General features: G+C 47.4%; 1 protein-coding gene and 1 long non-coding RNA gene across 15 annotated transcripts in view; one reads left to right on the top strand and one right to left on the bottom strand.

Moving 5' to 3' along the window:
* CACNA1C (calcium voltage-gated channel subunit alpha1 C) overlaps nt 1-23,179 on the top strand; it is a 664,664-nt gene that overhangs the window by 630,570 nt on the left and 10,915 nt on the right. For all 14 annotated transcript variants that reach the window (XM_037064774.1, XM_037064760.1, XM_037064762.1 and 11 more), the window contains 9 exons: nt 2,126-2,291; nt 2,894-3,021; nt 3,703-3,799; nt 5,678-5,780; nt 10,724-10,825; nt 13,157-13,284; nt 13,714-13,848; nt 15,375-15,727; nt 19,136-19,264. In XM_037064774.1, coding sequence (XP_036920669.1) covers nt 2,126-2,291; nt 2,894-3,021; nt 3,703-3,799; nt 5,678-5,780; nt 10,724-10,825; nt 13,157-13,284; nt 13,714-13,848; nt 15,375-15,727; nt 19,136-19,264 — 1,341 coding nt within the window. The remainder of the gene's footprint in view (nt 1-2,125; nt 2,292-2,893; nt 3,022-3,702; nt 3,800-5,677; nt 5,781-10,723; nt 10,826-13,156; nt 13,285-13,713; nt 13,849-15,374; nt 15,728-19,135; nt 19,265-23,179) is intronic.
* On the bottom strand, nt 13,902-17,406 carry LOC118999987 (uncharacterized). The gene is made up of 2 exons (XR_005069215.1): nt 17,332-17,406; nt 13,902-14,123 (listed from the first exon to the last, which is right to left on the bottom strand). It is a non-coding gene; the product is annotated as an uncharacterized LOC118999987 (long non-coding RNA).

Raw genomic sequence — 23,179 nt, 5'->3', positions numbered from 1 at the left:
TTCCCAAGGTATTTAACCAGAGGTCTTTGACATCTTTGGTTAAGTTTATTCCTAGGTATTTTATTATTTTTGAAGGAATTGTGAATAAGATTGTATTCTTAATTTCCTTTCCTGTTAGTTTGTTATTGGCATTTAAAAATGCAACTGATTTCTGGATTTTAATTTTGTAGCCAGCTACTTTGTTGAATTTATATATCAGTTCAACTAGTTTCTTGGTGGAATCTTTGGGGTTCTATATGTACAATATCATGTCATCTGCAAAAAATGACAGTTGTATTCCCTTCCAATTTGAATGCCTTTTATTTCTTCTTGTTAGGATGCCATGGCTAAGACTTTTAGTGCTATATTGAATAGGAGAGGGGAAAGTGGACATGCCTGTCTTGTTCCTGACCTTAAGGGGAAAACATGTAGTTTTTACCTGTTGAGTATGATGCTGTTAGTGGGTTTGTCATATATAACCTTTATTATGTTTAGGTACCCATATTTTGCTTTGTATACTGCACACCTTCTTGCCCAAATTTTTGAGAGAAAAATAAGGATGCTCATTTTACATAAGTAGTACTAATTCTGTATCTATGTAAATGTTTTAAATTATTTTATTTATGCTTATACATTAAAAGTGTAACTCTAGAAAGCAATAATAATATCTGTATGTAAAATAATACCCTGGAATATGATCATCAGTTTTGTTTCTCAATATAAATAAAAAATTGAATTAAAAAATTTAAATGAAAGATTTTTTTTTCAGAAATTTTGGGCCAGAAACATGGGTGAACATTATACATGGCAAAATATGGCATGTTTCCTCTATTCCCATTTTCCTGACAGTGTTTATCATATATAGGTACCAATTTTTTTTCTTTTTTTTTAAATCTTTATTTAATTCTTGTTCAAGTACAGTTTTCTGTCTTGTATTCCCAGTATAGGTACCAAATTTTGTCACAAGCTTTTTCTGCACCTATTGATATGGTCATGTGGTTTTTATTCTTCATTTTGTTTATGTGGTGAATCACATTTATTGATTTGTGGATGTTCTACCAACCTTGTATTCCCCAAATCCCACTTGATCATGGTGTATGATCATTTTGATGCATTGCTGTATTCAGTTTACTAATATTTTGTTGAGGCTTTTAGCATCTGTGTTCATCAGCACTAATGGCCTATAATTTTCTTTGTTTGTAGTGTCTTTATCTGGTTCTGGTATTAGGATATTGCTGGCCTCATAGAATGAGCCTTGGAGCCCACTCTCTTCTTGAATTTTTAATAGTTTGAGAAGGAGAGGTGTTAGTGCTTCTCAAAATTCTCAGTTTGGTTAAATTCACCTGTGAAGTCATCCAGTTCAGGGCTTTTGTTTGTTGGGAGTTTTTGCTTTGTTTTGTTTTGTTTTATTACTGCTTCAATTTCACTAGGTATAATCTGTCTATTCAGATTCTCTGATTCTTCCTGATTTAGTTTTGGAAGATTGTATGTTTATAGGAATTCATCCATTTTATCCATGTTATCCAATTTGTTGGCATAATATTTTCTTACAATCCTTTGTATTTCTTTGGTGTCAGATATTATTTCTCATTTTTCATTTATGATTTTATTTGTTTGGGTCCTCTCTCTTTTTTACCTGATAAGTCTGGTTAAAAGTTTGTCAATCTTGTTTATCTTTTCAAAGAACCAGCTCTTGGATTCATTGATCTTTGTATCATATTTTTAGACTCTTTCATTTATTTCTCTCTGATCTTTATTATTTCCTTTCATCTACTCACTTTAGGCTTTTTAAAATTTATTTATCTTTAGAGAGGAAGGGAAGAGGAGAGGGAGAGAAATATCAATGTATGGTTGCCTCTCATGTGTCCCCTGCTGGGAACTGGCCTGCAACCCAGGCATGTGCCCTGACTGGGAATCGAAATGTGGTTATTTGGTTTGCAGGCCCACGTTCAATCCACTGAGCTATACCAGCCAGGGACTTTAGGCTTTGTTTATTGTCCTTTGTTTATTGTTCCACTGCTACCAGATTCAATTTAACAGTTCCCTGTGGGGAAGGGGAAGACGGCGGTGGCAAGGGGTCAGGGAAGAAGCCACAGGTGTGTATCTGACTGCATGGGTTTTGGGCTCTGTCACCTCTCTGCCCCAGGTGCGCCACTGGGGAAGCATGGCAGGACATCATGCTGGCCTGCATGCCAGGGAAGAAGTGTGCCCCGGAGTCTGAGCCCGGCAACAGCACAGAAGGGGAGACTCCCTGTGGCAGCAGCTTCGCCGTCTTCTACTTCATCAGCTTCTATATGCTCTGTGCCTTCCTGGTAAGCCAGGGTGGCACTAAACAGGGACAGGGAATGAGCATGAAGCTCAGGGCAGCCTGAGCCCACCAGCCCCACAGCTCGGGGTCAAGGTGACCCCCGCAGAGGAGTTGGCTTGGGAAGACTGACTTAGTAGAAGTGTCCAACCACACTGAGATAGGGGCAGAAAGCCTGAGCCAGAGTGACTTCAGCCAGTGTGTCTCTCATCCGTTCTTGGCTTATTGTCATTGGTGGCATTATCCCAGAGGACAGAGGAGATGTCTGTGGTGGCCTAGAGGCAACATAGACTTTTTTGGCACTTTGCTGGGCAACGAATGTGGATAACATTGCCCTCTGTCCTTGGCGGTCCCACCCAGCAGCCTGGTTTGAGGGAAGCTGTCCAGCCCACATGTGGGTTCACCCCACACAACTTGGAGGGGAGCTGTGTGATGTCCATAGCCAAGCATCCCAAGTTCCAGGGGCTGGTGTTGTAAGTGGTGACATGTGGCTGGTCTTTGGAAATTTCGGCTTCTGCCACATGTGGCACTGCTGGCAAAGTGGATTCAAATGGCAAGTGTGCAGGAAGGCCCTCTTAGGCAACTCATCATACTCTCTGTTATCTGCAGATCATCAACCTCTTTGTAGCTGTCATCATGGACAACTTTGACTACCTGACAAGGGACTGGTCAATCCTTGGTCCCCACCATCTGGATGAATTTAAAAGAATCTGGGCAGAGTATGACCCAGAAGCCAAGTAAGTTCCCAGAGGGAAATTCTAATTCCTGAAGCCAAAGGAGAGGATTGCACAACCATACCTATGGAACAGGGTCAAGATAGGTTAGTTAGCCTCGGTGGATCCACTGGAAACACTGAATTATGCCAGACCCCAGGGCCAAGGGTCAAGGATCAAGGGCCAGCAATAGGAAGCCAGGCATCTTTCGCTAGGTCAGTAACATACCTGCTATTTTCAGTTGAATGGAAGGATATAAGATCCCAGTATTAGGAATAACTGGTAGGTACTCAAGTTAAGATGTTTAGGACCAGGAACATCTCAACTCCATTCCTGCCTCTGGTCCAAGGAAACCCTCCTCAATCAATCACCTTTTGCTGACAATAACCATTGTGTGTTTTGGTCAGGTGGTTAGTTGATTGAAGCAGCAAGTACATGTTGAGAATTTCATTTCACTTCTAAAATCTTTTTCACCTTGAACTGAACATAAACTACTTGACAATGGCTCATTAAAATCTAAACATGTATTTGTTGGTTTGGCGTTTTACTGTGTGATTCTGCAACTCTGCATGGAGTTTGACCCATAAGGCTACAGCTACAGAGAACTCCTCCTGGAGGCAGGCCCTACCACCTCTCAGGTCCACAAGTCCTGAGCTGCTGGCCAAGACTGCACCCCTGACTGATCTTTCTCTCCCCTCTTTCCAGGGGTCGTATCAAACACCTGGATGTGGTGACCCTGCTTCGGCGGATTCAGCCCCCACTGGGTTTTGGGAAGCTGTGCCCTCACCGTGTGGCTTGCAAAGTAAGAGACAACCTGTGTTCATGGGAGAAAGAAAAAAATATGGGAAGCGAGATGCCTATTTGTCTTGTAACCTTGGTCAGTCCATTGATCCTTTAAGGGTGTGAAGACAATATTGTATATGCCTAAGGAAATGAGCTTGAGCCAGAATATATTCTAAGGTTCCTTCCAGCAGTAAGTTCTCAGACCTGACAAAGGAAAAACAGAGTGAATGCCCCTGTCACAGTGTGCTATGTGCCCAGTCCAGAATAAAGGACCTTGTTCTGAGCAGATTTTGCTGCCCCATCAGGCTGTGCCCCAGGCAACCTGGGAAACTTCCTGACTAGGACAGGTAGGTCAAGGTGCCTTCCTGGGATCACAGGGCCATTAGAGTCCACACATCAGTTTCAGGGACACATGAAGCCCTGTAATTGTATATGAAATCACAGAAACTCTCACAAATTGCACCAGGGATAGAATCCATCATGTTCTTCAGATCTCTAAGTGACTCCATGGTGTTAAAGACAGACATCCCAGGTTCTGCTAGACCCAACTCGCACCCATGGGGTCTTGAATGACTCTGAGAGGGAGCGCCCCCTGAAGTTGCGTGCCCTCTCTTACCTCCTGTAATCCCTACCATCTAGCCCAGCACTTGGCTGAAGAGTCTCATTTCCACTCTCGTCGCCTTCCTGTAACTCTCACTCTCCTGTGTTCCATGCCGGAATAGTGACAAATCGAAAAGGGGGTTCTGTGAAGTGACATCAGAGGTCTATGACGAGGAAGAAACAAAAATAGAAAAATTCAGCTCTGTAGATAATCCACTCAAGGAAAAATGGAGAAATGAAGGAATATAGGACCTTCTATTTATGTTCTGTTTTACTCCGTTTTTCCTCACTTGTACCTCCACTTCATACCAAAAACCAAAAGATTTTAGAAGATTTCCGAGGGCATAGGAAGTATGAGGGGAAAGAAGAGCACAGATTAAATGCCAGGGAAAGCAGAGTGGAAAACAAGGGCATGGGGAGCGCAGCCTGTGTGGGCCACAGTGTGTCCCTCTGGGCCTCACATGGGCCTGGACGGGTGCCGCTTGAGCTTTATGCTTTCCGGGGACCACTCTAAGATCACACTGTCCATGAGAATCAAGAATCAAGATAATTCAGAGGAATTATAACCCTTTTGGGCACTGTGATGAATAGGAGGACACCATGTGATCTAATGAATAAGGGTCCACATTCTGACACATTCTGTCCACATTCTTGACCACATTCTGACAGTAGGTGCCAGGGTGAATCTTATGGTTCTCTTTCTTGCTGTGACCTCGTGTGCCAAGGGCCCCGCCCCCAGCACAGCACACTGGCAGCAACCTTGGTGGGTGGGAAGGGATTGGTGGAGGGCCACCCAGTCCCATCCAGTGGCAGCAGGCTGCTGATCCAGCTTGGTGTAGAGGCAGATTTTTCAATATACAGGAGAAAGGACACACTGCATCTCCTGTGAGCATCTTCCATTATTCTCTCTCTGATCAGGGCTTTAAAGGGATATGGGTTGGCAGGTGGGCACCCACAAATGCCTACACACAGCTGATCCTTGTTGCCACACAGAGCACACCCATGTGCATGAGCAGCATCTGAATGGGAAGGGGTTGGAAGCAAGGGCCTACTAAGGACAAATTCCATTCCTCCTTCCTGTGCAGCAGGGCAAGAATACGTTTGGCAGAGCCAAGACCCCCTAGCATAGGTTCTGAATACATTTCAGCGACTTGTGCTTAGACACCTCTGCCCCACTCTGGGCACATGCCCACAAGTTTACAGGCTCCCTCCCAGTGTCCTCCTGTCATGCTGTTTCTGTGGGTCCTTTGAGAACCACTTGCTGTAATCACTAGCCTCGTCTCCCCTTCCCCTCCAGCGTCTGGTTTCCATGAACATGCCTCTGAACAGTGATGGGACAGTCATGTTTAATGCCACCCTATTTGCCCTGGTCCGGACAGCCCTGAGAATCAAAACAGAAGGTAAGAATCACCCACTCAGAAGATCTAGCATACCAGCCAGAGGCAGTCAGCAGCCTGCGCAATGTCGCAGGGCCTCCCGTCTGCACAGAGCTGTGGTCCAGCTATGACCTGCACCTCAGGGATGCAGAGGCCTGGTCAGGTCTTCCCTGCTCCTTTAATGACTTGTTTCCTTGTGGTTTATTTATTTTGAACTCTAGCTTTCCATCTTGAAGTCACAGGGTACAACTCAAAAAAACAGAAACAGATGAGTATTGCCCGCAGCAAGACCAAGCGCATCTCATTGCAATTTTGTTGGCAAGTGGGCCTGTAAAATGCTCATCACTCTTTTTAAATTAAAAAGACCTGTGTGCAGAAGCGGTCATGGTGGCAAATGGTGGCTGTGGTCGAAGTTGTCACTTGTCATGGCACAAGGGCTCTGCCAGCCATGGGCAGGAGTGGACGTTGCACCTGTGCTCTCCTAGGCAGCCATGCTCCCTCCTGGCCTGTGTCTGCCTGGAGGGGCACCTTCTTCTAGTTTGCTCATAGGCACCCAGTGGGCTGTAGCAGTTTTGGTGGCAATAACAGGCTGTTGTTATAATTGGTAAGTATCTCTGAACCACTCTGTGGAAAAGGCTATATGAAATCTGACAAAGAAGATGTACTTGCTCTCCAAGAGCTTGCTAGCCTATAAAAGTGTTTCACAGAGTGTGGTCAAAAGACCACCTGCCTCAAACTCACCAATTGGAGTTTTTTTAAATACCACGTTCCAACCATCAGCCCAGATCTCTCAACCTGAGTCTCAGAGCAGGGCTCAGGGATCTGCCCTTTCAACTAGCCACATTAAGATTCACATACAGGAACTAAAGTTTGAAACCCTCTTGTGTTGAAATCAGAGAAAACACAGAACAGACAAGCAATATGTCTTCTGTCCCTTCTAATGCTTCAGTCTTGTGATCTTAGGCTGCCAGTCATGGTGTTGTCCTTTTGCATAGTAGCCGAAGTGCTGGGCAGTGCTGAATCTGATAACACATGTGATGTCATTTACTCTCTCTCTACCTAAGTTTCTTCATTTGTAAAGCAAGAAAGATGATGAAGTGATACATGGGAACTCAGTTCAGCGAACAACCCAGAGAGGTGCCTTCTCTCACTGAAGCCTTCCAGAAAATAAGAGAAACACCTGCAATGAAAGAAAACAAGAACAGACCAGCAAGATACATGTCAAAAGAATGAGCTCATCTTTAAAAACATTAAAAATAGTTCAAGTTCTGCTGCTAAACTAAAAAGAAACAAAGGTTACAGAATACCCTTTCAGTAGCCAGTGCAGTAGCACAATCTGAAGCCTATTTCTCACCCTGGAAGGCCTGAACACACATTTAATCAACTGTGTGTGTATAACAAGGAAAAATTGGAAGGAAATTTTTTGGCGTTGATTATCACTGAGTAGTAGAATGTAACAGGGACTTTCGCCTCCTTCCTTTACTTTTGTTACTTTCCAGATTGTTTACAAGGACTTTCACAATTATATCCAGGAGGAAGGATTTTCTTTTCTAAGGAGATAAGATTTAATGACTACTAGGAGTAATATTCTGCAATACTTACAGCTTGATGTAAATTGAGGAACTATATTTTCATTCATGGAGGAAGCCGGGTCCTCATTATTGAAGACAGGCTGTCAGCACAAACCAGGCCCAGCTATTGGATGCTAACCACTAAGGGCATGCAAAAGGAGCTGGGCCGAAGTAGCTGGTGCACACAGCTCATCTTCAGGAAGTGAGCACTCTGGGGCAAGAGGAGAAACCAGGCACGCAGGAACTACAGTCAAGAATTAAAGAGGACTTTAAACACGAAGACATGGATCTACCGCACAACACTGCCCCTACAGGCCATGACCCTGTGTTGCATGCTTAAAATTCTGTCGGGGAGGTAGAGTTCGTGTTATGTGTTCTTACCCCAATAAATTAAAACTCAGGAAAAAAGAAAAGGAATAGCTACCAAAGGGTCCAACAGTGCCAGCTCAGGGGCAAACCTTTATTAGAGACAAGCCCCCCCACCCTCCGCCAAGTGTTCATTGCTAAGTCTAGAAGACAAAGCTAAGTTCCTAGAAGCAACCAGAAAGAAATGAGGGGAAGCATCTAAATCTGTGAGGATGAAGCCCTCACCAGTCCTTACCCTTCAGTTTTGAGCATGGAAGGAAGTAGATAGAAAATGACAGCCACTTCAGAGCACCAGTCCTGTGCCACACACACCTTTGGGATGCAACAGGAGGGTATTTCTAAGTACTGTACTTAGATGAGGTGAAACAACTGTTAGTGAAGTTCCACAGTTACATGGACCACTGTGAGAATAAATTGAGGCTTGAAAAAAATATGGAAGATTCTTTTGAAAGATGCATTGGTTGCCTCCATCTGCCATAACAAACTATCACAAATTGGGTGCTCAAAATGACAGAATTTTTTTCTCTTAGAGTTCAGGTGGCCAGAGTTCAAAATCAAGGCATCAGCCAGAGGTCCCTTCCAGAGGCTCTGAGAGAGAATCTGTTCCATGCCTCGTTCTCAGCTCCTGGCAGCTGCACCCCTCCAGGTGCTGCCGCTGTCTTCTCATGGCCTTCTTCCCTGTGTATCTCCTCCTCAGTGAATGAGGACACCAGTCATATTGGATTAGGGCCCAACCAAGTAGAGCTCACCTTAGCTGACTGCATCTGCAAAGACTGTTTCCAACTAAGGTCATATGCCAAGGTTTCATGTGAACATGAATTTGGAAGGGGTACTATTGAACCCACTATAGAAGATGAGTGTATTTGAGTGTTGCATTAATTTTGACTCCGCTGCATATGTCAGAAAGCCCTAACTACCTTCACCAGCAAGGGAATGTAACCATGAAGGACTCCCAGCATAACTAGAATGCCAAGGACTGCCCTCTGGCTTCAGATCCCGCTTAGATCTGACAATCCCACAGGGGACTCAGGAGTCAGTCACACTCTCTCCACTGCCAGCTCTGCTTGCTCCCACTGAACTTCCTTCCAGGCAAGCTCCTCTGGCATGGCTGCAGAGCGACTGCAGTCCGGCAGTCCGGCAGTTGGCAGTCCGACACCAGAGCTCCAGACTGGCCGCCTCCCTGTATAATGGCAGCACACAGTCCGGTACAGGTAGTCCTCAAGTCATTGTGCTTGCAGATCCATACCAGGTTTTCACCAATGCTGAGGCAAGACCCTTCACCAGCAAAAAGATTAGAACTCACTGAAAGCTCAGTGGTGGTTAGCATTTTTTGGCTATGAAGTATTTTTCGATTAAGGTATTTATGTTGTTTTTATAGCTATAATGCTATTACAGAATTCATACACCACAGTGTAGTGTAAGCATAATGTATATATGCATTGGAAAACCAAAAAATAATGTAACTGGCTTAATTGCAATATTCACTTTTATGAAGGGGGTCTGAAGTAGCGCTTGCAATATCTTCAAGGTCTGCCCGTATTGGTTTCCTATTGCTGCATAATCAATTACCACCAATTTTTTGGCTTAAAACAACACCTAGTTATCAGCTCCCAGTTTTGTGGGTCAGGAGTGGAGCCATGGGGTAGCTCAGTCCTCTGCTCAGGGTGTTACAGGCCAAAACCAAACTATCGATCAGGACGTGTCCTGCTTCAGAGGCTCTGAGCAGGAATTCATATCCAGCTCATTCGGGCTGTTGACAGGATTCACATCCTGCTGTCGTAGGGCTGGCTCTGCCAGGGCCCCTGAACCCTAGAGGCTGCCTGTCCCCATTCCGTCACAACACAGTGTGTGCCTTCTCCCAGGCCCACATCACTCTCTCTCACTCCTGCTTCCAGCTGCAGAGAACTGTCTGCTTTTACCTTTTGCTCCCCTCACACATTACTTTTTAATTTTTGTTTGCCTTGTTTTTTTATTGAGGTACAATTGACATATAACATCATATTAGTTTCAGGTATACAACATAATGATTTGATATTTGTATATATTGTGAAATGATCACCACGATAGTCTAGTTACTATCTGTCACCATACGTGGTTACAGTTTTTTTTCTTGTGATGATAATTTTTAAGGTCTACTCTCTTAGCAACCTTCAAATATGTGATACAGTGTTAACTATAGCACCAAGCTGTACATTATCTTCCAGGACTTATATATTTTATAACTGGAAGCTTGTACCCAGGAACTTTCAAAGAGCTCATGTGATTAGGTCAGGTTCACCTAGACAGTCTCCCTATCTTAAGGTCATATATTTTGTACAATATAACCTAATCATGGTACAATTCATTATATTCACAGCCCCAGGGGTTGTACAGGGTGTGTATGTATTGGAGATGGTGAGAGAGAGGTTGGGGGGCATCTCAGAATCCTGCTACCTCATCCTGTTTTATAGCTGCAGGTCTCAGCTTTCCTTTCATACAGCAATAAGGCCCATAGCCCAGAGGCTACAGTGGGTAGGCACCTGACTACACCTATTTTGCCAGTGGAGAAAGTGGACCAAGAGGACCCAAGGTCTTCTGATTTCTGCTTCCACACTGAAGTCATGCCATCTCCTCCCCACAGGAGACTCACAAAGGGCTTTGACACTGGGAGAGACTTCTCTTCCTCCCAGTCACCTGTGTTTCCCTGGCAACCACAGGCTATAAGAAATGCCGTCCATGTAGAGCCCTTGTGCTCTCCTGGCCGATGGCCGTTGAGCTCCATCCTGCACCAGCAGTCTTGTCAGCTTGGGAAAAGCGGTGTGTGGGTTGAGGGGATACCATTGGCCAGTTTGAGCAGTGGGCAGAGAAGGAATGGTATTGAACAGGGCATGGGAAAGAAAGAGGAGGATGGGGACAGACAGTAGGAAGACAGGGGAGAAAGAGAGGGAAACAAGGGACTAGGACTGTGTGGGGGACACACCCCATGGGAGCCCTCCAAGGGGCCAGTGATCGGTGATCATGTCAGCCTCATGCCCACGGCCCTCCCCTCAGGGAACCTGGAACAAGCCAATGAGGAGTTGCGGGCCATCATCAAGAAGATCTGGAAGCGGACAAGCATGAAGCTGCTGGACCAAGTGGTGCCCCCTGCGGGAGGTAAGTGCTTCCTGATCCACGCATGCTCACTACCTTACCTGTTCTGGAGTCACAGGGCTTGCAGGAGGTCCCCTTCCCCAGACCCTGCCTGTCGGCCTGGAAGGCCTCACAGAGAGAAGGGACGAGGGTGCCATGCCCTTCACAAACTCAGAGATAAGCTGTCAGGCTGGAAGTCTGGTCTGATCCTGCAACTCCCAGATGAAGCTGGGCAAGGCCGCTCGATGCTGAGAGGAGAGGCAGAACTTCAGGGAAATTGCGAGTGAAGGTTCCCCCATAAACCGCTGAGCTGGCAGCTCCAGTGATGGTAGGGCCCTGAGAACCCATCCTGGTGGAAACGTGCCAGGTCCTTCCCAGAGCAGGGTTGCCCCCCCCCCCCCGAGTGCACCCACAGCTCCTTTCCATAACAAATGGGGTCTGATGCCCTGCTGCTATCCTGAATGAAAGTCACAGGTAACTAACCTTCCATTGCATATAATTTCCAAAATATTAATATAATGCTTTAACTCTCATACAAAATGTATTAAAATCAAATGTTATTCAGTATACACATGCTCAGGCACAACTAGGCCAGAAGTTAAAATTAACTGAAGAACTGCTTGTGTGTGCCCACTTATGATGAATAAGTGTGTTTAAAGGAAGGAAGACTGTTGAATATTGTTGACACTTTGAAGTAAGGACTAAGGGGATTTAAATAACTACACACACACACATGCACACATATCCTACATATGTGCACACACAGAGGATACGCACAGGCTGCGGCAGGCAGTCAGAGCCGGCGGGCAGCCCCACAACACAGGGAGTACTGCTCTCAGGGGTGCGACTCTGCAAGCTGAGTCCTGTCGGTCCCACTGAAACAAAACAAAGTCTTCTATCAATTTACGCAGTGGCTATCTTCCTGAAACATTCTGGATATATTAAAACAATGCAAAAAATGTTTTGTATTCACATGTAAAATGAAGCTAGGCTCTTAGCTCAGACAGTTACAGGCAGGTTGTTCCCACACAGGGCTGTCCTGGCTAACACCTGGGAGACATGCAGAGTGCAAAGCTGTTATCTACTATGCAGAACACACTTCTGCTTTAAGGGACATATCTGGAGCCACTTAATACCAGCAGCACCCCTAAATCACTGTGACATCTAAAAAAGTCCCAGACATTCCCAAAATGCTTTTTAAAAGGTGACATCACCCTTGCTGAGAACCACTTCCCGGACAGAAAGCAGGACTTGCATTAAGTGGAGTTACAGAGGTGACTACCTTACATACATTATTTTATTTGCTCCTTATAATGTTTCCATGAAGTTTGCTCAAAAAATTGAAGTCTTAGAAACTAAGTAGCTGGCCCAAGGCTACACGGTGAGTACCTAGCAGATTCAGGATTTGAACCTGCATCTGAGGGATGCCAGAAGGCCAGGCTCTATTCCCTGGTACAGTTCCTCCCCAACTGCCCTGGGCAAGGGCTCAGGGGGTTTTCCTCCCACATGGAAATGAGGCCCTTGCCAGCGGAAGGCCATCACTGCTATGGATTTGGTCATTCCTTAGAGATAATTCGAAGCAAGAAAATAATCACAAGCCCCTAGATCTGACCCAACCAGCTGTCTCCTGGCCCATTGCCCTTCCTTCACAGAGAACTAAAAGGTGGAGCAAAGGGGCTTCTTGTAAGGCATGATATAATCCTGTTGGAGTCTTACTGGCTCACCACCACATGGCTCATTCTCAAGACAGGGTCTGAGGATGTCCTGGGTAACTTGGGGGCCAGCCTAACAGGAACCCAGTCAAGCCACGTGTGAGAAAACCCAATCCGTCTGGTTGAAAGAAAAACCCAAACTTGCACAGGAAAAAGGTGCTTCCTCTACCAACCCTTCTGCTTACGTTTAAGCAAAATTATATTTATACTTAGGGGACTGGTTGATTTATGATGGTATCTGAAGCTTTAGAATCAAATAAGAATTTGTCAGTTAAAAAAAAGCAAGGTGGGAAATCATTTTGACAATAGGCTACTTTTTCTGTTAAAAAGGGGGGAGATAAGAATATGCTTGCTTATTTATAGAAAGCATTGACATAAAGAATCTCTGGAAAAATAAGACCTGATCAAAAAGATTATCAATTAGGAGGGAGTAATGTGGCAGAGGGAACAGGGGGAGAGAGACTTTTCATTATATAACTTTTTATACTCTTTTTTTCCTTTTTGAATCATGTGAATATACTATCTCTTCCAAAAAATAAAATTTAAAAATGTAAAAGTTTGGATGCTGAAGACAAATTAATAAAGCCCAACTGAATTTCCCTTGTTCGCCTCCAATCCCCTGTCTTCTCTTTGAATGTCTCAGATGACGAAGTCACAGTTGGCAAGTTCTATGCGACTTTCCTGATCCAAGAGTACTTCCGGAAATTCAAGAAGCGCAAAGAGCAAGGCCTCGTGGGCAAGCCCTCTCAGAGGAATGCCTTGTCCCTGCAGGTGAGAGGCCAGGGGGCCACAACCCAAGGAAGGGCCTGGTCACCTTCCTCTGACCTATGGCCAAGGCCCAAGCCTCTCCTCAGTGTGTTGGAGGCCAGCTGCCTTCCGAAGATAGATGTATGAGAAGAAGGGACACCTTCCTCTTCCTCTTCCTCTTCCCTTCTTTCCGCACACACTGGCCTCCATGGTCCAGCCCGCTCTACAGCGTCCAGCTCTCTGGAGCTCGGCTGAAGACCCCTTCCCCCATTCCTCCATCTTTCTTGGGTAGGAGAGCGGGTTCTCCCACCCTGGGCGGACGCAGAGGTCCGGGAGCACATCCGTGGTCAGCACGCACAGACAGGCCTTCTACAGGCCCAGGGCATGGCCTGCGCAGCAGGCCGACCACTGGGTGGAGGAGCACCAAGCCCTCACAGGTGCCTCTGGTTCCAGGCTGGCTTGCGCACGCTGCACGACATTGGGCCTGAGATCCGCAGGGCCATCTCAGGAGACCTGACGGCTGAGGAGGATCTGGACAAGGCCATGAAGGAGGCTGTGTCTGCTGCCTCTGAGGATGACATCTTCAGGGTAAGTGGAGCCACACAGCACTCTTGACCTTGATAAATTTTTGTTTGAAGCAGGAGGGTGGGGTGCTGTTCTGCCAGGCAACCCAGGGAGAAAGGCTCGAGTTCTGTGGCAGATTCCAAGCTCTTCCCACTCTGCTCCTTCCTATCCCTCCACTTCGTCCAAGCCAGACTCCAAGTTCAGACCAGGGCCCCCTGGTCCAAGTTCAGACCAGGGCCCCAGGGCACAGCAGCTCAGAGATCATCATGGGCTGGTGAGGGTTTAGCAAGGCCGTTTTCCTAATGGAAATGTTTCCAAGGAGAAAGCAACATTAGAAACTGCAAAGTGGTGGCCCTTGGGCCACATCTAATCTGCAGGCCTATTTTGTTTGCCAACATTTGAAAATCTGGCACATTCACATAAAAACCTAGACTCCTGGCTTCTCTTGAGAGCATCAGAAGGTCTGGCAATGTCTGACTGTGTTCCCACATGGCAGCGGGGAGACTGAGACCAAGTGGCAATTGTCTTCTCGAGATAAAACATGTGTTCTCCAGGTCACAAAAGTCTCCCCTGGCCTCCCCTCTCCTTTTCTGGACACAGAAGCCAACCATCAGTGTTACAGTAAGAACTAAACAAGGCTGGAATCTCTCCATTCATTGGTAGCAACTGCCTGATCCCGAAGGTATTTAGCTAAACATTCTTTAGCATGGGAGGAGCTATCCACCATAACTGTACCAGGACCCGCTCACCCCTGCCTGCCCAGCCCCCACCCAGGGTTCCTTGGCTGTGCAAACACAGGGAGTGAAGGTGAGCCTGTTGTGCCTGCAGCAGTCCTGTGATCACTGTCCTCATTCCTGTCATTGTGAAATGTTCGTGACCGAATGGCCTCAGGGACACAGCGGCAGGTTAACACTACCCCACTGAGAGCCCCATGGATTGACCTTGCAAATTTGACTTGGCCAGTTGCCCAGGACAAAGAAAGAATGTTGGGAATAAACACTAGTTCTAGATTTGAAATCTCTCATAACCTTCTAGGGGAAAGGAGGCCATAATAGTGTATAATTGAGGTAGAAAATCCATCTATCTATTAAAAACTTTTGGCTAACAGTTTCTAGCCCACTGCACCAGTTGGATTCCCATTTTTTAAAATCTTGTTGGAATCTTCTGGGCCCTGCTCCCTCCCCTCAGACCTCACAGCACCTCGCAGCTGCCAGACCCAGCAGCTGCAGCAGACAAGGACTGCCACCCTGGACTCATCCTAGAAATTCGACCTCGGTCTTCAGGAGATTCAGTGGGAACTTCCAAGACAGCAGCTTCCCCCATACCTGGTTCCCACAGGGTATCCTCTCTTCACCATTCCCCCAGACCCTTCAGAGGGGACTGTCTGGGTCCCTGCCTCTCCACCTGTCAGGCCACGTGGGTAAAGAATGGTGTGTGCTGCCAGCGTGGCTGTGCTCTCTGGAGGGCAGAGGACTGTCTGTCCCCTGGCTGAGCAGGAGAGGTTGCTGAAGGGCACTCTCCTCCACCCGCCCCTCCCATCTTGCCTACAGAGAGCCGGAGGCCTGTTCGGTAACCATGTCAGCTACTACCAAAGCGACAGCCGGAGCGCCTTCCCCCAGACCTTCACCACCCAGCGCCCACTGCACATCAACAAGACGGGTAACAGTCCCGGCGACACGGAATCGCCGTCCCACGAAAAGCTGGTAGACTCCACTTTCACCCCCAGCAGCTACTCCTCCACTGGCTCTAATGCCAACATCAACAATGCCAACAACACAGCCCTGGGCCGCTTTCCCCGCCCCACCAGCTACCCCGGCGAGGTCAGCACTGTGGAGGGCCATGGCCCACCCCTATCTCCTGCTATCCAGGTGCAGGAGGCATCGTGGAAGCTCAGCTCCAAGAGGTAAGCAGGAAGGTGGGGCATCCAGAGCTCATGCACAGGGACCATTCCAGCTCAGAGGCAGTCAGGATGGGCAGAGTTTGGCCCCCACATTTACCTCTCACCCCTCAAGCTGGAATGGACACTGCTGCCCCAGACCAGGGACAGAGCTCAATGAATGCTACTCCCCAGCCCTGCCCTTTGATTGCATGTAGCAGCCAAGCTCAGGGGAGGCACTGTGGCCCCACTGGCCAGCAGGTGTCCTGAAGAACACAGCTTGGGACAGAGCCTGCTCTGCTCTCTCCGCCCTACACTCCTACACTTGCAGAGAGCCCTGGCCCCTGATCCCCAAGATGTTTGCCTCCTGGCAGCTGTTCCCCTGGCCTTTCCCATGCCTCTGAGCAAACCTGGCCTTTGGCCCAGTTGGGAGGGAAATGAAGCTACTGCCTCCTCTTTATACCTTTCTCACACCTCCAGGGAGGGCATTTTGGTGGCAGGAGGCCCTTCGTTATAGTGCTGGCTCATTCTGCCTGGTACTCTTGACTATACCTCCCACCTCCCTGTGCTATGCTCTCTGGTGATCCAGGATGCATGGCCACAATGCACCTGGACAGTAATGCCCCCTGCATGGTCTGGGCCTTGGAAATGCAACCTGGCCCTCAAGGGTCTGCCTGTTTATGCCAGCAGCTCTGGGCTCCCAGGCAAGGTGGGAGAGGACACACCTCTGCATCTTGCCACTTCACCCTTGGCTGAGCTGCCCTTCCAGGGTGGGATGGCCGCCCCAGCAGGACCGCAGTGCCCCAGCATGCCAGGTTCTTGGACCAATCTCCTTTCCTGCCCTCAAGCTCAGAAAGCTATCAAGAAGTTCCAGCGTATTTCTAAATCCACGGACATGTGTTCTGAGCTGCTTTCATTTAAGGAACCAGTGTGGCCACTTGTAAGTCCACACAGCCTGGCCGCTTAGCCTGTCTGATGACAGAGAAGTCAAACTGGCCGTCTGTCTCCTGTGCTGCCTAGATTAGCTGGCGGAACCACCCAACACTAGCCCTGCCCGGGTTATACTGATGATACCTTCTATGTGCAGGGCAGTGTGTCTAACACTGGACCTTAAGTACTGATCAGAAAGGCTGGTTTTGCATTGGAGAATGTCAGAGTTCAAGTGGCTGGCCTATGCCTGTATTGGTGACCCTGTTACGGAAAACAACTCAGCCGCTTTCGGGTGTATGGAGTGGAACTTGATTTACCCATGTGGACCTGGAGGAGGCAGTCTCCAAAATCTGGGCCCCAAGCTCGGGAAGGGGCTTGTTTATATAGTGTGGCATGCGGAAGCGATTTTACTAAACCTTCTGTACACTGGCAGAAGCAGGTGTACAGAAGCAAGAAAGCAGGGCTGCTGAGAAAGCGGGACCTGCTGATAGGGTCATACAGTGTTCTTTTGTTCTTACTTCTTAGTTACTTAGTTGCTCACCCCTCCTTATCTTAGTGGCTCAGCAAATGGACTGTGTCCTTCTGACTTGTCTGGGCTCGTCTAGGCAGGTCTCCTGCTACAACCTCTTCCCTTTTCTTCAACTCTCCTCCCTTCTATTTCCTTCAGGGACTCAGCCTCATACCATTTTCTCCCTGCTCACCTTATCAAACCTCTGAAGGAAGGATTGTTGTCTTCATCATTAGTATGTCAGTGCGAACTAGCACCTCCTTCAAAGGGAATCTTCATATTAAACTTCGTTCTGTATTAAATAAAGGAAGGTAAAAATCATTTTACAGAAGAGGTCAGAGAGACATGAGGGGATTTCTTCCTCTCCCCACAGATACTGTACACCTGGTAATGAAATAGGATCCATGTAAACACCTAGAACTATGCCTAGCACACAGTAAATGCTCTCTGAATGTCGGCTCCTCCTTCTCGTCACAGTTGGTAAAAACAACACTTAGGGCACTAAGCTTTAAATTGGTGAAGAGGTACAACTTAACCAAAGTTCTAACTCTGAGAGCTTGTCTTTCATGTCACAGCTCAAGGCTAAGTGTAGTGGCTCTAGGACTGACTTGCTTTTGTTGGGGTCAGGAGAGTACTACACCTTGCTCACAGTGGCCCCCAAGAAGTGCTGTTATGTGCTCTGTGTCTAGCACACCCCACTGTGCCTCTCCAAAGCTCCTTCTGTGTCCTTCTCTTCCCTCCTTATCAATAGCCTTTGACATCTCATCTGTCCTTCGGGCTGTGGGGTAGCCAGCCATCTGTTAGGGCCTCCTCATAGAACTGCCCTTACCCTTCCCGAGTGGCCCTCCATCTCTGGTCACACCTGGGGCACTGATCCAGCACTTGGTTTAGAGAGGATAGACTGAGATAGTTCTTGATGCCCTCATGAGTCTGAGGATAAAGTGGGCCCCAGGTTCCTGAGCCTGAGAGTTCAGGTTCTAGAGGAAGAATGAGGTGGGGAGGTACTAAGCGAGGCAGAGATAGGAAAGAGGAGAATGCCCAGACCAGAGCCAAGGAAGACAAGGTGAGCAGAGGACTCTGACCCAGAGGAAAGATCGTGTAATCCAAAACACGTCCTCACATGGAGGGTTTCAGCTTAGCAGGGACTCGGGCATGCATGCCCCTGTGCTCAGAAGAACAACCCCCACCCCCACCCCCACCATGTGAGCCTTCTTCTCTGTGCCTTCACTTCAGGGTCCCAATGCCAAATTCAAGAGCATGTCAAAATAGGACACCGGGACCTTCTCAGCTCTGCACAACAAATGCCCAAAGGTGCCACTGCCTATAGTAGAGGAAAGGGACAGTCCTCTCACTGGCCCACCCTTCTCTTTATAGTGCAGCCCAGGAACCTTCCCTAAATGCTGATTCCTGCCGTGGCTGAAGTGGCTCAGTGGGCTGAGTCCCAGCCTATGAACCAAAGGGTCACTGTTCAATTTCCAGTTAGGACACAGGCCTGTGTTGGGGGCCAGGTCCCCAGTGGGGGCCACATGAGAGGCAACCACACATTGATGTTTCTCTCCTTCTCTTCTCCCTCCCTTCCCCTCTATCTAAAAGTAAATTAAAAATTTTTTTAAAGCTGAGCCCACCTTTCAAAGCACCACCTTATGTGTTGCTTCATTTATTGCTCACCATGAGCCTCTGAGTCAGGCAGGGCATGTGCTACTCCAGTTTCACTGAGGGAGATCCTGAGGCATGGCCACTTATGTGTCACTTATGCTGGAGGGTAGCCGAATGGGGTCAGAACTCAGGTCTCCCTGGGCCCTAACCCCTTTCCCACATAGAATGGCAACCCCAGTCCTAATGCTTCTGTGGCTCTGGCTTCCTGGGCGATTGCAGGAGGAGGCGGCCACAGTGGCTGTGTGTGTGAGTGCATGTGCACGCATGTGTGATGCCATACTCGCCCAGGCAAGGGGAGGACGGCTGGCAGTGTCTGACTTTTTTTGTCTTGGCCATCTTAGGTGCCACTCCCGGGAAAGCCAGATAGCCATGGTGTGTCAGGAGGAGTTCTCTCAGGATGAGACCTACAAGGTGAAGGTGCACGAGGACACAGAGTACTGCAGTGAGCCCAGCCTGGCCTCCATGGAGAGGTGAGCTCTGCTGCCTTCTGCCCCCTGCTGGCCTGTGTGTGTAGGGAAGGGTCTGGGTGAAAGGCAGGTCTTGGGGCCCCTCCCCTGTGGATGATCTGGGAGGGGGAGGTGGTCACACATCAGAAGAGCACCTGCGAAGCACCCATCTCTCACTGGGGATGGGAGCCCAACCCACACAGACACACGCAATCCCCTGGGTAGCTTGGCTCTTCCTCACGATGCAACATTAACAGAGAAAACTTCTAAACATTGCTTCTTAAACCTTGGGGGGGTGCAGCCAACTAATAAATATATTTTAAAGTGAGACTCAGTTACACACATACACATAGTATTGACCGTTAAAGAAATGTTGATGAAACTACTGGTACTTATAATAAGGCTACCCAGCAGATGGCACTGTTGACAAACAGTGGCTGACATGTTGGTCAGTGCTGTAAGTTTTTCAGGGTTTTTTAACTGCAGATCAAGACGCATCAGAAGGTTGATATTTACTTAGTTATGATCAACACTTTTAAAAGGAAGTATATCATAGAATAGCACAAAATAACCTAGACCAGGATAGAACAAGACATGTATCCAGTGTCACAAAGGTATCATTTCGTGAAGCATTGTTTTAATGCCAATGTATGTATATGTGTACTAAGTCCCATATCATATATTTGTGAGTGTAGATTACATTTAAAAAGTTTAATTGTACTGCTTTAGAAGCTTTACTGAAAGCACTTTATAATAAGGGAAGGTTAGCCCTTTTAGGCTTTAGATTTTTAGAGAATGCAAATTAATACATGGCTACATATCCTAGAAATCAGGAAAAACACGTGCTCCCACCCATTTCCACCCTTACTGAGTGCTTGGTGCACCCAGGAACTGTGCTAGATCATGAATGAACTGGCCTCAGCACTTGGAGATTTTGCAAACTAGTTGCTAGGGAGCTAGGAGAATCTCAGAAGAGTAAATAACATGGAGATTTTCTAACTGCTTGCCCACAGAGTGGTACAACAATGAGGGGCACAGGCATCGGGGAAGGTCAAGGTCAAGGTGACCATAGCAGGCACTAGGCGCAAAGTCATACAAAAGCTGGGTCCTCAAGAATGGATATGATTTGGGGGGACTTCCAGCCAAGATGGAGGCGTAGATGGAAACGCCGTGCCCCCTCCCACAACTAAATTTAAAACAGCAAAGTTTTAGAAACAAAAACGCAGCCAAAACAGTGAAAATTGAACTGTATGGAAGTTCGACAACAACGAACCACTCAGCCAGACTGGTAAGAGGGGCGGAGTCAGTGGCAGAGCGGGGTTGTGCTGGAAAGACCGTTTGGTTTGACCAACCCAGGACCAGAGGTGGAGGCGGTTGGCAGATCCCCGGCATGGGGTAGCAACAGGCGAACCCAGTGAGAGCGCAGGGCAGCTGGTTAACTGTGGTCACACATTCGCGTGCAGATAAACCAAGCAAAGGAAGGAACAGTGAGACAGATCACTCGGGCTAGGGCCCCAGCGACGGGAATTAGAGCCTGAAAGCACCAACTGGAAAGAATTTCTCGGGGTTGAGGGACTGGGAGAGGCTCCCAGGCTCACAGAGAGATCGTTGGAGAGACCCACAGGGTCCTGGAGAGTACACGAGCCCACACACCTGGGAACCAGCACCAGAGGGGCCCAATTTACTTGTGGGAAGCCGCAGAGGGGACAGAATCTGAGAGAGAGTGGAGCGGAGCAAAGCACCATTTTTTTCCCCTCAAACATAACAGGTGCGAACAGACCAAACATTATGACTCAAGAACAGCTCAAAGCCCCAGAGCCTATAATTCTAAGTGACCAAGAAATAGCCAACCTTTCAGATGCACAGTTCAAAATACTGGTGATCAGGATGCTCACTGAACTGGTTGATTTTAGTCACAAATTAGAGGAACATATGGAGGCTAAACTGATTGAAATGAAGGGAAATGCACAGGAAACCAATAGTGATGGAAAGGAAACTGGGACTAAAATCAAGGAAGTGGACCAGAAGAAAGAAAGAAACAACCAAACAGAAAAGAAGGAAGGAACAAGAATTCAAAAACTGAGGAGAGGCTTAGGAACCTCCAGGACATCTTTAAATGTTTCAACATCTGAATTATAGGGGTACCAGAAGGGGAAGAGGAACAGCCAGAAGTGGAAAACTTATTTGAACAAATAATAAAGGAGAACTTCCCCAGTCTGGCAAAGGAAATAGACTTCCAGGAAATCCAGGAAGCTCAGAGAGTCCCGAAGAAGGTGGACCCAAGAAGGAACACACCAAGGCACATCATAATTACATTAGCCAAGTCTAAAATGAAGGAGAGAATTCTAGGAGCAGCAAGAGATAAGGGGACAGTCACCTACAAAGGAGTTCCCATCAGACTGTCAGCTGATTTCTCAAAAGAGACCTTACAGGCAAGAAGGAGCTGGAAAGAAGTATTCCAAATCACGAAATCCAAAGACCTACAACCAAGATTGTTCTATCCAGCAAAGCTTTCATTTAGAATGGAAGGACAGATAAAGTGCTTCTCAGATAAGGTCAAATTCAAGGAGTTCATCATCACTAAGCCCTCATTATATGAAATGTTAAAGGGAGTTATCTAAGAAAAAGAAGATAAAAAATATGAACAATGAAAGGACAGCAAACTCACAGTTATTAACAACCACACCCAAAACGAAAGCAAACTAAGAGGACAGCTAGATCAGGAGTGGAAACACAGAAATGGAGATCACATGGAGGGTTAGCAACAGAGGAGCGAGAGGAGGAGAAGGTGGGGGAATGTACAGAGAATTAGTAGCATAAACGGTAGGTAGAAAATAGACAGGGGGGAGGGCAGGAATACTATGGGAAATACAGAATCCAAAGAACTTGTGACACATGGACATGAAGGAAAGGGGGGGAATGGTGGGGGAGGGGTGTGCAGGGTGGAGGGGAGTGAAGGGGGAATGGGACAACTGTAATGGCATAATCAATAAAATATATTCTTTAAAAAAGAATGGATATGATTTGGATAAGAAGAAAATGTAATAGGGAAGGCTTACCAAGCTGAAAAGGAGAGGAAAGGCTTAGATATTTTGGTTCAAACCCTTTTCTCAATGTCTACAAATGCTGAAAGTCAGGGAGCTAGGCGCAGGAAGACAGCACAGCCTCTACCCTCCGAGTTGGCAGAGTCACGGGAAGAACAGAGCCAGTGGTCTCATCTGTAAAAGGGAGGGGCTAGAATGCAATCTTGGAGGGACAGTTATGTCCAGCAGGGTAGTGAAATCAACTTAGTGGGTTGCAACGGGCATTTTTTAAAGAAACAGAGTGGACTAAAGTAAAACAGAAAGCATCAGAGTGCAACACGTGAAGGTAAGTATGTTCCTAACATCCAGTTCAGCCAGGTGTGTCTGGCACATGGGACTGTGTAAAATCCAGTCTCCACTGTGCGTCCCACCAAAAAAAAGGTTTGGAAACCACTGACTTGCCACTGCTGCGGTCCCTGACAGCTCTGCTGCCCACTGCTGGGTGACTGGGTGGTGTCATAGGCAACTGTGGTGCGCTCTTGATAACGAAGGGGTGGGCAGGCCAGGGAGAATGGGGTGTGGGGGGAAGCTGGGGTGAAGTTTGGACTTGTCATGGTAAATAGCATCAATACATGGAAGAGAGGAGCCCAGGCCATCCCTGGAAAATCCCTGTGGGCCTTTTCCTGCAACTGTGCCCCGGGAGCACCTGCATTTCCTCTCATCAGAGATGTGGGGCTCAGAGTAGGCAGGCAGGGTGAGAGGAGCTGGAAGTGTCCTGGGGAGGCAAGTTCCTGCCACCCCTTCCCAAACCTTCATGAAAGCACAAAGTAGGGGTTCTCCTCTCTGAGGAAAAATGCAAACTACCTTCTGGGATGGCAACTGTCCCTCTGGGGCACACTTCTCAGTCACCAGGAAC

The sequence above is a fragment of the Sturnira hondurensis genome, unplaced genomic scaffold (genome assembly GCF_014824575.4).
Source record: "Sturnira hondurensis isolate 20B ecotype Veracruz unplaced genomic scaffold, ASM1482457v3 Scaffold0015509, whole genome shotgun sequence".
Lineage (NCBI taxonomy): Eukaryota > Metazoa > Chordata > Mammalia > Chiroptera > Phyllostomidae > Sturnira > Sturnira hondurensis.
The sequence above is the reverse complement of the archived record's forward strand: the minus strand, read 5'-3'. Positions and strand labels throughout refer to the sequence as shown.